At 42.2% G+C, this 17,382-nt stretch overlaps 1 protein-coding gene across 1 annotated transcript; it reads left to right on the plus strand.

Annotated features, from left to right (window-relative positions):
* Positions 1-5,922: 5,922 nt before the first annotated feature.
* LOC128714143 (serine-rich adhesin for platelets) lies at positions 5,923-16,692 on the plus strand. The gene is made up of 8 exons (XM_053809018.1): positions 5,923-5,969; positions 8,066-8,265; positions 10,221-10,343; positions 10,650-10,771; positions 10,841-13,852; positions 14,572-14,808; positions 15,344-15,481; positions 16,300-16,692. The coding sequence occupies exons 1-8, from the start codon at positions 5,923-5,925 to the stop codon at positions 16,690-16,692; spliced, it is 4,272 nt and encodes a 1,423-aa protein (XP_053664993.1).
* Positions 16,693-17,382: the final 690 nt, after the last annotated feature.

The raw sequence follows: 17,382 nt of genomic DNA on the forward strand, positions 1-17,382 counted from the left end.
GAGAAAAGTTATGTTGATCGTCTCTCGGGTTTGGAACCAGACCAGTTTAATGTGCTTCAGTTTTCGTTTTTCTTTGATACCACATGAAAGCACATACATTTGTGTGGCTTTTTTCGAAGACAATTTAAATATGTCATTTGGATAAAGTCCAAATTGAATGTTTTAGTGTATTAAACAAAGACTTTTTTCCATTTCATGGAGTATAGGGGTTTCAAAATGTGGCTTAAACGATTACACTATATAGAAACAGGAACCAAGTATTCGAACGTTCGAAGGTAAATTATTTCACCACAATTTACATTCGCCTAATGCCGCCGTATTTATTTGAATTGTTTTGGTTTTTCCTTTTGCAGCAAGAAAACAAAACCCGTTCACCCAAAATCTCACGTCCAGCCGACCGGCATACGGGCACATAAGTTCATAAATTTATTCGACAAAGATTGAGTGCCCGGGAAAACTCCACACGAACCCAACCATATCGCGGCGCACCGGGAAAATGATTCGTTCGGACCACCGGAGTGTTTAAAAATAGCAGCCGCTGGTTCGATCTAGAATGCTCTCGCCACCATCACGGATGGCAGCGAAAGCGAATGGAACCATTTTCTCGGTTCTTTTACCCTGTCCACAATGGGAGGCAGCAGTGAAGACTCGTCTGAAAGCAGAACACGAATCATACCCAGCCTGAATGATGCGTCCCCACAGAAGGCCTGCGTTTTATTGCGCCACAACGAAACGTACAACATTTTATTCCAGCTCTTCCATTTGCAATAATAACAAGCTAAAGGTAGCAACTGTTCCATCCTTGTTGCCTTGTGGCGGTGCCCGAGAAGGCTTTTTTGTTTCGTTTATGAAAGCTCGTTATGCTTCACCAATGCTTTTTCGTACACACATACCAGGTGTGCAAATGTGAACCTCCACACGGTGGGCTTTTTTTTTGTCGCGTCCCGTAAGCCGGGTGAACCTTCTCACTTATAATCCTCGGTTGATGCTTCGATATCGATTAAAGTACGAAAAGTGTACGATGTCGGACACGGCTTGTCGTGTGGTGGGTTGGGCTGGGCCTGGGTCCGTAGTAATCGTCTGGTCAAGCGAACAGCAAAATTGCCTCCCCATGGGCGCCATTTACCGGCAGCTCATGACACCGCGACGGAGCAATTGGAAATGTTTTTTTGTTTTTCTTTTCACATGCCCCATGCATACACACAAACACACACACAAACACGTCGTTTACGTGCAAAGTTGAGGAATTGCAGACTTATACCCCTCTCCAGAGATCGAGAACTGGATCTTCCTTCAGACTTTCCCACCACGGGCTTGTCCCTGGGAAGGGAAAAGACACGCAAGCCTCGAAACTAACAAATTGTTTCTTTTTAGCTGCATGTACATCTTTTCGTGTGCCACCAGTGACCATGTCACAACATCAACGGTGTGAATTGTGATGAACGATGCGTTTCCCATGACCGAGCGACACACCGAAACGAGCCGGTGGAGTGCAGAGCGTTTAAATCGTCTCGTCGCGCTTTGCGGCATTTCGCAACCGCAAAATTTTGCCTTTCCCGATGGATTTCGCTTAGAGCATCATCAGTATAGTGTGCGGCAGGTAACACTGCTGTCTCCGAAAGATGAACCTATTGAACATATGGCACACCTTGTGGGTTTGGCCACACCAAATGGGCATTGGCCAAAAATTTGAAAATGGAATGGAAAATAGCGCTTTCGATCAGAGACCGTGCCGTCGGTACCGATCCCGACAAAAGAAACCAATGGGGTTTTGTTGTTTTCATCAAATTACTGATCCGCAGAGGGAAAGAACTACAAAACGGACACGCACGCATACACGCAAACACCTGCCCGGAAGTAAGGTTAGTCACCGCTGTTTCGGATTGCGGCTGTCATCGCTCGATCGAGCTCCAAGCGGTCAACAATGTCCGGGTGTTTGTGATGGTGCACATCAGCCCCTCCCCCATCTCCTATAGTGAATAGTTGAAACGCTTTTATTGCGGCTACTTTTAGCCTATTTCCCCAACATGCCTGCTCAGCTGAAGAGAGCGGTCCGTCCACCGGACTTCCGCAGCCATGCTTGCAATATAGGCGTTTCCGCAAATGAATCAAGCAAAACAAACACAACAAAAAGTCAAATCCAAAAAGACGCTGTGGTTGTGGTTTGTGTTGAGGTTTTTTTTTTGTTTTTCAATGCCCCTAGATTTGGGTGTTACTGTTCTACTTTCGTTTAAAAAGATGCATTAGACATTAGGCATTAGATGTTTCATACGATAGTTTTAAACGATAAAGGCATGGTTAACAACAATGTGCTTAAATTGCTATCTTTTTATGAAGGAAATGGTCTTTCATAAGGGCGAATGGCTCCTCGTTTAGCTCAGGAGAAGACATACATCTCATTCTAATCCCTTAATAGCATACTCGCGGGTCGTAATGTCTGGACGATAAATATTTATGCTATGCCAGTTACTCTGGAATCTAGATGCAATACATGTTTTATACGTAAGTGTTGCAAGCAAACTTAACCAATATTGGAAATTAGATCGATCTCATCGAGTGCAAGAAGCCTACAATCCTTGAGGTCCATAAATCTCCTACGGCTGTTTTGAATCCATTGTTTGATATTACATTGTAAGATTGTTCAATTGATGTTTAATTAGTGTCAAGTTGTTAGCAACCTTGCAATATTTCGCTAACTTAAAATATCTACCGAACCGTATTTCCATCATGTTAGTATAGCAGTTCTGTGAAATCCGTCATATTTAGCTTCTCATACATATGATATGATGGGATTACACCCACAGATGGATGTGTGTTTCGGGTAATTTTAATTAGTTCATAACAATATCCATTCGCCCGTCATTTACCCTTTTGCCCTTATGTATGGTCGGTATGGACGATAAAATTTAATTAAACCCGGCAAGCCCGAAGCATTCGCCTAACTTTCGTTTACAGCATTCCTGTACTTGGCAGTGTAATTTCGTTGGCTGCCAAACAATTCTGCGGGTTAACAAATTGGATAGAAAGCCAGCGTGTAAGCGTGCGCTTTTTTTAGATTATGTACCAACATGTGCCTTTATTTTTTGTGTGATTAAAGATTTATTGCCTTTCAAGGGGGCTCTCAGACGTTCATTAGTACATAAAGCATTTTTTTAAAGAATAAATGTGTGACAACAATGGAAACACATAAACATATAGCAAAGTTTTTCGGTAAAAAAATTAAATTCTTGAATTTCATTGAGCAATTCCTGCGGACGCTACGCTATCGGCAAAGATCAACAGAGTGTGAACAGAAGTTAGGGCAAAATGGATATTAAGGGAACTTTACTTACTGACACATCTATCCGATGAACTCTGTCCATGTGGACGACCTAAAAGAATTTTACGGGCTTTTTGAACCTTTTGGTGCCATTCAAATTACGTCAAGAAATGTAGCCTATATGAGCTTGACTAATTGAATTCATCACCTGGCTTAGCTTGGCGATAGGTAGTTTATCGTACAGCTCGTAGAGTTCGTCGCTGTAGCGACTTCTCCATTGTCCTTACACACATACGGGGCCAAAGAACCTATTAAACGTCTTTCTTTCAATCGCGGCTAAAAGGGTTTCGCCTATTTTGGATAAAGTCCAGGACTTGGAGGCGTTTATCTTCGTTATCAAGGGATCTATATCACCGATAAATTACCTGTCACCAGATATAGATTTTGGGCGGATAAAAAATGGGGTTTTCTATCGGAAAAATGGACATAAAAACTTGTATTGACGAGACATTTTTAAAGATAAAAAGGGTTACATACGATCACAGGACAACGAACAAATCGGATGAACGATTTTGGGGTCCATCAACTTTGAAAACATGATTTCGCGTTTGAAGTTATGAGTTCATTTGGCACTGGCTGGCTTTTCGGACGGTGTCTTTGGAACGGAGTTTCTCATGAGCTTTGATTTTTTGAATGAGAATTTTTCTATCTTGCTGAGTGTACTAACCCCTTAAAGCGATTTTATACCATTCGTTAAAAAAAAACATTTGTTCAATCCTCCCCAACTTTGTTTATTTGCTACTATTTTTATTCCAAGATTAGTTGTTTCTCATGCGTAGATGGTGAAAAATCGGGTAGATGATTCAACAGAAAATAGCAATTGCAATCGATGTTAGTCACCGGCACCAAACGGACAAGCGCATTAGTAGACACTGTGAGGAATAAAACAAAAAAAATTGTTCGAGTTTGTCCTGTTCATTTGCCGGTCCATAGGTAACTTTTTTTCTCACACTTCTTTACGTTGGTTGATTGCACTGCCTTCGTTGTATAAATATTGGAGCACAATTACATTGAAAAGCAAAGCAAAAACCATGTATCTAGTACACTCCTAAGGGGCAGTATTTTTTTCTTTTCGTTGTGCGAGACGGTGTTGCCGAGAGGCTTACATTGGGTTGGGTTTGTACTAGATGTTAACATGCCCAAGCGTAAATGCGCGGATCGGTGACCGAACAATTAGTTTGCGATTCGATAAGAACTTGGGAACAATATTTACAATGCTACGTAATGTCATATAGCTTATTAGTGTTTGGATGTAATAGAGGTTACACAACGTGAGTTAATACACTATTTAATTTTATAAATATTGAAGTATGTCTACGAAATGAGTATAATAATAAATTTAATGTGCAATCCTCTGTTTTTAGCACAACACATTACACATGTTAAATTAGCCCGGTGGCATGATGGTAGCGGCGCCGGTCTTCTTCACACCAACGGACCGAACCAAAATCCCATCCGGACCAACTCGCCGGAGCAAGGACTTGACTATCCGGCTACCGTTGTAAAATAGGTCGATACTGTCAGGCCGTTCTAACGATAAAAAAAATACATTACGCATGTTGTGCTTCGCTGCCGGATGCGATCACGTCTGTCAGTAAGCTAGTCGCCATAAGGTCTATGATTAAATTTACCACACTCCCCATGACACGTGCTTTGCATCGTGATGCATTTCATAATATTCGCTAGGACTTTCTTTTCATCCATCATTTTTGTTTTCATTCAATCGCTGGCAGCAACACATGCATTGCGTTTAACTATCGCCCGAGGAGTCTCTGGCCAAACGCTGTTCAATCGATCGTTTATGCTTATTCGCACTAATTTGGAGGTAGAGAGTGAATTGAACCATAAAGCAGCTACAAAATATCTTTCCGCCTTCCCAAAACGAAACGGTGAAATGCTTTTACTTTTCACTTCCACCCAAAATCACGGCCAATCGATCGACATTTACGGGTGCGGGAAGTGTTTGTGTAATGGGAAATGAATAGAGAGAAAATAATCGTATAGAGGAAAGAAATGAAAAAAACTCTTCCAAAAGCATAAACATCGCCCGGGTTAGGATTACTTCGCCGGTGTTGTAAATCAATCAACATTTTCTGTCATGCCCTCTGTACTGGATTTAATGCCTGTAGCACTAATTTAATTTTTAGTGCGATCTCGATAAACGCACCTATCGGTCTAAAAATAGTAATGAAAGTGAAGTGTTTTTTTTTATTGTAATCGTAGCAATCGTTAACAACGTATTTTTTCTCCGCCCAAATTAGGTAAAACATTTGTTGGAATTCGAATGAACTTCAGTGCTATCATACACGAATCGAATTCTCGCTCTACTATCCCGAGTGCCCGTGCAGTGTAAGAGGAAAACCATCAACCATTTTGCAATTTGCATAACGTCGCACTTGTATTTCTGCGTTGTTGGTGTATCTGTGAGCAAGAGAGATAGATAGAGATAGTGTGTGTGTCCGTTTCCTGTTTCGCACGACGCTGCATGCCTCGAGAAGTAAAAGTGAAACCACCCCGCTCTACCGGAAGTGCAACCGGCGGAAGATCAGGGTGATCTGTGCAAAACCCTGATCCCGTTTTTCGTTGGAAAACTGTCGGGAAAAATGGATGTGTCCGGCAGCTTCAGCGGAGATGAGCTCATACCGGATAGGTAAGTTTATTATGCATGTTGTAAAATCGATACAAAATATAAATATAAAGAGACAATTATATGAATGTATAGATGCAAAACAAATTCGTTAATGGAACATTTAATTTCTATTATATCGTAACAATAAATAAGGCGTTTAATGCATACATTACGATAGTAATATTGAATAATTACTAAGAATGAATATTACTTTATGTTTGGTGGGACCATTATCCAATCATATACTGTGAGTTTAAATTAAATTTTAAAAATTTAATTTTAAATGCAATTCATTTGCAACAATATATAAGTCTAATCATTAAAATGACTCTTTTTCAGTTGTTTTCGCTAAAAAAAATTATTTAAATTTTTTGCATACGGGAAACATGGCCTAACCTGTCTCAGACCAGCTGCCTATCTTTTTTTTACATTTATTGAGCTTGGGTTAGCTGCTTTTATTAGGAAACCAATCTAATCCTTATTTCCTAGGCTTAACTTGGTTTGATATTAGTATGGCGAGCTATAAGCGGAAAAGCCTGGAAACGTCAAAGTACATTAAAAAAAAACTGGCTTAGAGTATTGATTCCGGCCAATGTTAGGAGAAGCATTATTTTAGTGGTTTATAACTTAACTTCATACTAGCCCACGTATAACATGAGTTTTCGGAAAAAAAAAACTCTCAACATAAAACTAGATATCCATTCGTTTGGAACTAAATTTAATTTCCTCGTTGTACTTCGGTCTGAAAGCTTTTGGGTTTTGTTTGGCACTTCCCATACTCACTTTACCGGATATCTTTCATCTATCCTACGCCATACTATCCCTTACTTGAGGTGGAAAATTGTGAGAGATGTTTTTTTACCTCTGTATTGTCGTTCAATTCTGTGTGTCTTTCCTAGCACATTCCGGGTGTGTCAATTGGGTAGTGAACCTTCCCAACATTGTTTCGTATAGAGCTGTCGCTTTCGGCTTGAACGCCGGTAATTGAGGCTTGAAACGATTCTTCAACGGCATGACACACTATCGCTTCACAAGCTGGCCGTTTTTCGAGGTTAAGATTTGTTCGCATAATGAAGAGATAAACCCCTTTCAACCCCCTCTTTTAAGCACAACAATAGACAATCCCCAGCGTAATGAGTTCTTCATTACGGCGCGACAAATTTTAATCGATAACATTTTACGATTGAAATGCATCTCACAGTGCATGACTAACGATGGGCGTACGGTATATGTGTTAAACTGTTAGTCGTTCCTTGTATTTAATTTTTATGACACTTTTTTTCATGAAAATCGATAAATCTGCCAGTACACTGTTTGCCGAAATCTTTCATCTGCGAGCGTAATTGTAACACCTATTCAATGCCCATAAATAAATCAGCTTTAATATGTTGAGAAGTTGTTTTTATTGGCTGCCAGGCTCGTTAATGTTGAATAAACGATATCTTCCACGAACTATTATCCCAAGCTTAAAAATCTCAATTTAATGCGTACGCACCCATACCGAAGCTGTGCACACGTGTGTGCCGTGGGTGAAATGGGTGAATTGATCATTTCCAATTATGTTTTATTCCACCATTTGTTATCTACTTTTTCCAACCGATCGAAACGGTCGGTAAAGAGCTTTCCGATGGTGCGAGGGATTGCAGGCACAAGAAGCAAACTAAACGATCCCTTGTTTTGATGCGTAATTTTATTTCGATCTAATTACGCTATCATGTGGAAGTGAGCCGGTTATCACCATTTCTGAATTGCCCAGGATTGTGTGTGGATGCCGTAAAGCGTTGGTAGCCCCAATGCATCATTGTTTTCCCGCAAAGCATCCATCCAGATGCACGCTGCTTAAAGGGTACGGTAAGATAGACAAACGCACATGCGCTCATTGCTATGAATCGAGGTTAAAGCGTCCCCGGTTTTGCAACATAACAACCGCCCATAGCCCCCCACAACGCCCAAGCAAGAGCTTCACACTTCGTTTGATTTGTACCCACGATTGGGAGGGGATAGGGGGGCCGTTTGTTTTCGCAACATGACGCATATTTTGTGTGCCTCCGACTTATCTGCCGTTCGTTTCTTTTCTTCTCGCTTCTTGCATTGGCCAATTAACTGCCAAACCACAGCTGTCTCGAGTCGGAATGGATTGATGAAGATGAGGTGTTTGCAATTCTGAAACAATGGGAAACACGCGGCGGTCGCGGCAACGGCAAAGCGGCAACCAGCGGCTGGTGCAACCTGGGCAACAACGGCGGCGGTCACATCCTTCTGAATCAGAGCTTTGGCAACGAGCACAGCAGCCCCAGCAGCATTCCTGGAAAATTGGGTAAGTTTAACCGATGGTTTAACACAGCTATAATTCCAAAAAGCTTAGCTTTTAAAGTAAATTTTAAGTAAAAATCAATGTTTACCCTTTGCGCCTGGCGGCGGTTGGGTGCCATATTCATGACATGCCCAGTGACCATAACCGCTGAGTGACGATCATGTAAATCATGTATAGTCTGTCAAATATTAACTTTCTATTTTCGTCAAACGAAGGTTAATTTCAAATACGTTGCATTTTATTCCTAGCAAAGAAAGTTTGAATCTCAATTGCAAAAAGATCATTTGTGTTAGATAAATATTAGGATGCGAAATCCAACTAGGTTCAAGTCTATTGAAAGCCAGTTCAGAGTTTTCATGCAGTTATTAAAATAAAAAAATAATGTTAAATTCAACTTAAACACAAAGTGAATAGATATTTAAATTAAAAATCTTATCTCTCGATTTCTTCAAGCAAACCAGAGAAAATCGTTCAAATATTCTTGTTTTTATAAGAAATTTTTATTTAGTTTTACATTTTTCTAAGTACAACATAATTCATCATGTAAAATCTATAAACATTTGAATACTGCATTTCAATTGTGACATTTCATAATTTGATTGACTTCATCATTGTAAACGAAATGGTAAGAATCGTAATTAGAAATTGACAATTATGAAAACAATAATGATTATTTTCCATGATTAACAGAGACTAGATTAACGAATATTAGTATTTATGTTTTTTTTTTATAATTTGTTTCAAATTCTAATCCCCCAATATTTTGTTGATGAAGTTTAATGGAAATAATAATGATTGTAGATGTAGCTGACACTTTTGACTGACTACCGTCAGGAGAATGTAGCAATCGCAAACAATGTGTCAAGGTTGAAACTTTGGCAAATGTTCGCATCAACCTTTGGTGGGCTCGACATGGACTATTTCACGTATCCAGTAGGCAACAGCCCCGTATTACCACACTAGCTGAAATAACTCCTTCGAGTTGTGTCTTTTCGACGTTGTACACGGCGGCCCACTGTAGACATTCAAGGACACCCACTTGCTGGAATTTCTTTCGAGTGATAGGTGTGCTTTTCGTTTAGTAGTTCCAAATGGTTGATAGAATGTGTTGATGCAAATTCAACTCTCTGCTCGTAAAATTCCGCCGAGAAAATCAATCATTGTACTAAAACTTTCCTGGGTGGGTGGCGTTCGAAGGTAGGGAATTCATGATAGATACTATGGTAATAAGTGACAAAACAAAAAAAAGAAACCGCTGCTATATAAACCGCCCGATCGACGCCACCAAGTGACGGTGCGCCGTATATGGTGAGGTCGCTTCCTCCACTCTTTACGCTCAGTTACAAGCGCTTGTTTCTTTATTGCTGTTTTTGTGCTGCTTTACGCTTATGGGTACTGGGTGTTTAATTCTTTGTCCCTGGACCTAAACGAGTTGAAAATGGAAACTGAAACCCCCACGCTTGCTTGTAACGGTTCCGATATCTCCCATGGTGTTGGAATTGTCGCCGGCCCAACGTACCCGGCAAATGCAATTAATCCGCCGCCTTTATTGCCAATGCACGGCGACGCGCTTTTGGCAATATTTACCGCATCGAGAGGAGGCTGGCGTGTTGCGAATAACTGCCGTCCAGTCCAGGTCTGGCGAACCGATAGAGCTCGAATGGGGACAGCTGTTTCCGTTTTTAAATGCCATCGAATGACCACGGTTGGAATGTATTGGTCGCTACCATAGATATACTTCATGGAGAGCAAATATGTACCTTCCGAATGGCCAAGGTGCTGACAATGTTTTTTCGTTTATGGAACGTTGCGGAAGTAGGAAAAAGTTCTCGTTTTAGTATCACTTCAAGCTCTATTGAAGGCACTGTGCATTAATAGATTCACTTGTTGTCCGTTTTAAGCGCATCGTATAATTCAGTATCTCGCTATATTCTGCTCTGTGTTTATTAAATATCTAGAATCACTACCAACTGAACAGCAGGTCTCCGAGTGCGTTACAGAATGTATCAAAAAAGAGCATATGCTCGATGATATCGATAGTATAGAACATGGCAAGCGGCTGCTGAATCCAAACAGTAGCAGTAAGTATTCGTTGAGTTCCACCCTTGTTTTCATGTGTGTGTTTAAACTCGTCCCTAATTGGAAATAAACAATCCTCATACGTTAATAAATCGTCAAAGTATTCACCGCAATTGGTTCAATGTCACAAATTGGATGAAATTAAATTGCATACTGATCATACAACACTAACGTAAAAATATACGCGTACAGTCTGGTTTTCTCATGTCATAATTACCATTTTAACATTTCCATACATTCGTCTCGTTGTGGTTGAACGGTATAATATAATTGACACTTTTGCATCGTTCGTTCCATTTTCGTTACAGGTCAAAGATTCGTCGACACGGGAACGTTCACGAGACCTAAGAAAAGGATAGAGTATAGCGCACCGAACAGCGCTAGCACTTTGTGCGCAGAAAATAACCCGTTGTCAACTTCCCACAATGAGGTAAGGCTGATGAAAACTTTTCTGATATGGCTGATTTTAACATCCATTATTTGTTTCTTTCTTTGCCAGCTTGCCAGTGGAGGATCGCCACTGCTTAATGTACAAATCGGAGGACCCGTCACACCTTCTTCCTTGGCTACGTCTGCCTTAGCTACATCCGCTACCGGTAACCGGCTCCTTATGCAACGTAGCTGGCTAAACGATGTCTCTCCACCTTGCTCGATCATGAACTCGATGGAGTTCTCTACGAATGAGAGGATCGCGAGCAGCCTAATCACTAGCGGAGACTTCAGCAGCGTTGGATGTTTGCTGAATGCAAGTGACGAAAATGTGGGAGCGAGCATACCAAGTGTGGGGAACGCCAGCTATAACGGATACAATCTGTACAGTGTGATCGAGGACAGGCAGCGATTGGAGAGTCTGTGTCTGGATGAGGAAAGCACACTCACGAAAGATTGCAACATCTCACGAACGGACTTGAACGCGATCGAAAGTGTGTCCGGTGTGAGTACGATGCAAAACTCGTACGAAAGTAGTGGCCGAACAGCTGTGCTGATGGGTTCGCCAGGCAAATCTTCAGTCGAGGAAGAAAGTTCGCCACCTATTACCGTAGGAGCAGAAACAGAACGTGAACCTCGCACAGGACTGATCGATACGACGGTCACTACCGCGATCGTTGCGAACGATACGTTCGACGTACCGACGGAGATATCAGAAACAGAAGCCGAAAGCATTCTTACTTCTAAGCTGTTGGCACATATGACGAATTCTGGTGGCACATATGATATGCGACGAGCCCGCAACTTTAATACGTACAGAAAGCCTCGCTCATCGTTAAATCAAACATTCGAAGGGCTACCACGGGTTGATACGGATGGAGAGGTCGGACGGGAATCAACCGTCGTACCACCGATCGTTGAGCAAACATTCGATGGACAAGTACCGATGGCTGTCAATGATAAGCATGCGGTCATGAACAGTACCTTCGGTATCGTTGGTGAGGAACAGCTCGGAGGCGTTGCAAACGGTCACGGAACGTTCATAAAAAATTGCACGGTCACCAACGACGATGTGCGATTATTAAACCTGACGCATGGCACGGTGGAATCGGAGTTAGCAATCACACCTCCACCTGCTGTTCCATTCGATCGCACCTTTAAACGTCGTCCACGCAATGGAACGTTTACGGGTGGAGAGGACGATATACGCCATCTGCCACTTGATAGCCCGCTCCGACCAACAGTGATAGGGCATGAGGAGAGTAATGTTAATACACAACCGGAATCAGAAGCGAGACCGCGCGAACATTGCACACCAAATGGAACGTTCAGTGAGCTGCAACAGCACAGCAGTTCGATGCTGGTGCAGTCTACGCCATTCCATGGACCGTCGACACGGGTAAAAGCAGCCCCGGAAATAGAGGAAATATCTCCAATTGGTCCCGAAAACACCCAAAGGACACCAACCAGTGGCTTTGGGCGCACTATTGTACGGCGAAGTCGAAATCTCGAGCAAGATCTACGTAATGCCTCTTACGAGGTTTCGAAACCGACCCTAATGCATGGGGATGGTGCTGCTGGTGAAATGCTCGATCTAGAAACGGATGACTTCGATGTTCAGATCCGACGCCTACCGTCGACTGGAACTAGCCATGGCACGGACATATCGAATTTCCTCGACGCGGAGAAGCGCATCTCGCTGCAGCACTTTGAGGAGTTTGAGAAATCAATACTGGAAAGCGAACACAGCGGAATCGATTTCGATGAGATGCTCAACTCGCTAACGGCAGATGTGCGACGGTCGGATGAAGCGGGCGATAAGCTAAGACAGTCGCTGGACAACATTAAAAAGCGGCACTCGCGCATCAATCTTGAAAAGCAACAACAGGATGAAATGAAGCGGAAATTGCACCAGCAGCAGCAACCGGCAACGCTGGTGGAGGCACAATGCGACAATAAGCTTGCGGACTCGATGCTGTCGAAAAGCGGTAGCATGTGCTCGTCGAGTGGAAGCGAAAGACTGTTAAACCGTAGAAGTAGATACAACGAGGATGTGCACCTGACATTATCGCCGCCACAACAGCAACCGCCACCGTCATCGATCAACACGACGGTAGTCATGCCAAATGGGGGCAGTGAAGGATCCGCTGAAACGAACGATCCCGCTTCTACACCCAACGAGGTAGAAACGTACGATCGTAAAAATCGGGATCGCTTCAAAACGATACGTTTAGGAAGAAGACGGGATGATTCGCTGGGAGCCGCCATACCTGATGTAGATCAGGAGCTGGGCGCTGTACAACCCATGTTGAATGGATCTGAGGAAGATAGTATCAGCAATAGCGGTACTGGTAGTAGTGCCTTTAGCAAGTTAGATCATAACTCACTGAAAACGGCATCGGCCCACTCGTTCGCTAATGGCGGCAGAATGTTGGGTAACAATAATCTGCCATCGATGAAGACTGAACACACCGGCGACGATGATGAGGCCGTGTTTAAGAAACCACAAGCAATCCCTACCCAGCAACTGTCTGGACTCGCACGGCCTGGCGAAAGTCGGTTGCGAAGTACCCTTTCGAAGCCTCGCTACTACGGCAATGCCCCGATGCAAGCGACAGGTGGAATCCAGCGTAAAGATCTTACGCTCCCGCTGGGCAATAAATCTAACTCGACTGATTGCTTAGAACAGCGGGAACAAGACCTGTATCTTCAACAGCAACAACTACAGCAGCACCAACAAAAGTTGCAGCAACAACCAACATCCCGATTAGCGACAACATCCAAGCTGGGTGGTGGTAGTGGCGGTCTACTAGGCACAGGAAGGTACTCGCAGTTTGGCCTAGCAAATAAGCAACTGCAATTGCAGCAACAGCAGCTTCAAACAGATGTGGTGCCGCATCAACCGGGTGCACCACCTGCCCTAAAGTCTCCAATGGGCACGAAGTCAAAGTCCTACCATAGTCTCACGTTTGCCCAGGCTAATAACAGCAGCGGTTATGGTGGGTCCAGCGGCAATCTCTCAAGGCTACATGGGTCGTCTGCACTTCAGCTGAAACTGAAGCACAATTCCAGCAACACAGAGGTATTTTCCATTGGCTTGTTTTCTCCATGTTCTTCGCAACTATTCATCTACCACACATCTGGGTTCATACAGTCATCTTTTCGTTATTGTTTTTTTATCGTTGAATGATTTTCTTTTTCTAATCATTCGCTGTTCCATTTCGTTTAAACCCTTTGGTTTAGTTTAGGCTTAGTTGCATCCTTTTTTGTTCAATTTTTTGATAGTGTTCTATTTTGCCCGTCACAAACATTTCTTATCAAACCATTCAATGCTGGCCACGAATAGTTATTGTGTCTTTTAGCTAAAATTTGTTTGGTTCAATAGACGAGATAGAGATAGAGAGATAGACGAAGATAGACCATAGAAGTTCAATCATTCGTTTCATGCTCATTCACTTGAGAGCAATGAAACTGGAGACTTTTTTTCTAGGCTAGAAATTCAATCTCACATTCGGCGTATCATACACCTACGATCACTCCATTGTTCATATTGCACGTGCACTATCGGTGTGAGAACAGTCTAATAGGGTTTAAGTTATAAGCAGACTTTATTGGTCTTGCCCAATCCATCCTGCACACACATACTCTCCTCATGCATTCGGATGTTCGCCATCCGAAGAAAACATCCGACTGAAATGCTAAATTGTAGGTGGCGTGCGAGTGTTTTACTGTGTGTTTGTTGTGTTTGTTTCTTCCGTGTGCACTAACGCTAATGTTCCGGTCGTCACTGTTGTTTTGTAGCTGAAAAGTAACACATCCAAGCGATCCTCGCTGCAGCAGCAAGCAGCTTCCAACTTGCGGAATGCGTCCAACGGATATCAACAGGGTGCCGGAGCGGGAGCAGGGATGGTGAGCCGTGCCAGCTTACCCCTGGTGCGGTCTCCCGCTGCTCAGCCAAATGCAGCTCGAACCAGCCTGAACAACAGCTCTACCGCTGCTGCAATGGCTAACAAAAACGCTCTGAATACTACTACCACTGTACGTGTTTGTTTGTAATTATAATGTGTTTTTTTTTTTAAATTAAGTTTCGTTTATGGTATGGGGAACTAAGGTACATGGTTACGGCTAACAAAACTACAGATTCATGTCAGAGTACTTAAATGTATGTGTTTTTTTTTTGTTTGGTTACATTTACTATAGATTGTCATTTGTTTAGTGTATTTGCTTTTGTTATTTTCGCGTCATTTAATGTTATTCTTTAATCGGATATGGTGGTATTTGGAAGGGTTAATTTGTAAATATTGACAACATACGTAAATCAAAATAATTCAACATTCGAATTAGGCTCAGGTTGTCTCTACGAGCTACTTTATGAACGCTTGTTTTGTTACGGTGTTTGATCAAACGTCCTTATACATATTATCCCTCAATGCAACGCTTCAACCCCTGCTGAACTTTAATTCAGTACACTTTTCCTGTGTTAATATTGAAGAACAAAACTAAATCATGTTTGATTAGGACATTCGTGTATTTTAATTTCACTTCCATGCTCTATCATCCTTTGTTCCATTAGCTCTCCGGCGGTGTACAGATGCGCACAGCCAGCGGAATGGCAAAAACGTCCCGGCTTGGTCTGATACGCCCGTCGTCCGGATACTTTAGCTACAATACGCACCGTAAGCACCCAGACTCAGATAACGAGTCGGTCAATGTAAGTAGAACAAGACGATCACAACAAAGCAATACTCACTTAGTAGTACATAGAGCTATATACATGTCAGAATTATTTTACGATTATTACATCAATTGTCGCTTATATATATACAGATTTAGGAGTTTTGATTTTTTCAAATAATTTTAAGTTTCCTGATCAAAATTTCACCGAAACGTAGAGATACGCCATACGCAATATACGTATTATACTTAAGTCAAAGAATGTAGATTCTGTAGAGGTGTGGTGTATTGGTTGCGGCGCCGATCTTCACACGACAGGATCCGTTCAAAATCCCATCCGGATCAATCCAAGAAGAAAAAGATTCGGGTATCCTACACCAAAATAGTAAAGCGTATTTTTGGAAACATCATCGTGTGTCTGTAGGTTTGAATACATTAAAAAAGAAGTAAATCTGGAGGTTTTATATGTAGTTTATTAACACATAATTCTGACGTGTAAAAAAGCTCGTAACAATTACTGTTATTAAAGAATAGAATGATTCCCATCACAATCATACATTTAATATGCATTGAATGTGTGTAAATGACATTTGTTCAATAGTTCACTTTTCGAATGATACATCAATTCAATTGACCGAACCAATAGTACAATAATTATGAATAGCTCCTTTAGACGTAAATTCAATGTATGTTTTTACGATAGTATTTTAAATTATGTACTCACATCCTACATTATCGTGTTTTTTGTCCCTGTTGATCGGTGTTGTTTTGTTTTGATTTATTTATTTTATTTTGTATCTCCCTACACATCAATTCGTTTGCGTGTCGTCCATGTGCGTGATCCTCCCGTTGTAGAGCCTGTCATCCTCATCGGCTAGCTCCCGAGGCAGCCTGTATCGTGTAGATAGTCAAAGCATAGCGAACAATGTACAACCGCAACAGTTCACGACCGCCACCAGAACCAATAGTATCGAGGACGTTAGCGGCGCTAATAGTGGCGTGGGTAATGGTTTGCTAACGAAACTTAATGGCACCGGTGCAGGAATGGGCCCAGGAGTGCTGAGCGCGTACGCATCAATCGAACCACCGCTACCGAAGACGGTCCCTTGTTCGACGGCGGCGTCAACGACAGGTTTGAAGCAACCGACCAGTGGAGTGAAACCTTCCGGGCTGAGGCCACCGTCCGCCATCCGACCACCGACCGTACGCAGCGGTCTACCACGTCCAACGAGCTACATACGACGATAGATCCGACCACTATCAAGGCATGAGGCCGGTCATTAGAGCATCTGCATGTAAAACGCCATAGGGGAACCCATGTATAAGCAAAAGAAGGCAACCATACACTTAATATTGTCGCCCGTTTCGGGTCGGAGTTTTCTGTCACTTTCTGTGTATTTATCTACCGTTAGAGTGTAACCACTGTGTTCTGCTAAAAAGTATTTCCATCCGTTCATTTTATACGTATTATTACTCTTAACCCGGACCATCCGATAATCAATTACCGGTTAACGTTTGTTTTAGTATTTCTGTTTTATCTGCTGTGCAACTCCGTGACCGCGGAATTTGTCGCCATATGTATAATCTAAACACTCAAAACGGTTCCCAGGCGAACGCCCTTTAAATTTGTAGCACAAGTCACACTTTCTAAACCTATCTATGATTAAAACGTGTATATACCTTGCATAAACTTGGTACATCATCTTTGAATTGCTTTCCTGTTCATTAAACAATTATACGAAAAAGACGAACTGTGTTAGAGGAAGTTTACTTTCGGTTATTTTATAATAGCAAAATAGTTAGCAACTGTTTCACTGTCTTTCAAATCGCAACGTGTTCCCTTAACGTCTAGTTTACTGTTGGGCGCTTCTGCGTGAACCAGCGCATGCTCAAATCAAAATTACTCAGAAAAAATGAAACTATATTATTTGCGAAAGT

Source organism: Anopheles marshallii, chromosome 3 (genome assembly GCF_943734725.1).
Source record: "Anopheles marshallii chromosome 3, idAnoMarsDA_429_01, whole genome shotgun sequence".
NCBI classification, from domain to species: domain Eukaryota; kingdom Metazoa; phylum Arthropoda; class Insecta; order Diptera; family Culicidae; genus Anopheles; species Anopheles marshallii.

Excerpts from the sequence above, each read along its gene's own strand:
- LOC128714143 (XM_053809018.1), top strand. The coding sequence starts at position 5,923 with ATGGATGTGTCCGGCAGCTTCAGCGGAGATGAGCTCATACCGGATAG. Across the intron at positions 10,344-10,649 it reads GCTGAATCCAAACAGTAGCA|GTCAAAGATTCGTCGACACG; the intron begins GTAAGTATTCGT and ends TTTTCGTTACAG. Across the intron at positions 14,809-15,343 it reads CTCTGAATACTACTACCACT|CTCTCCGGCGGTGTACAGAT; the intron begins GTACGTGTTTGT and ends TTGTTCCATTAG.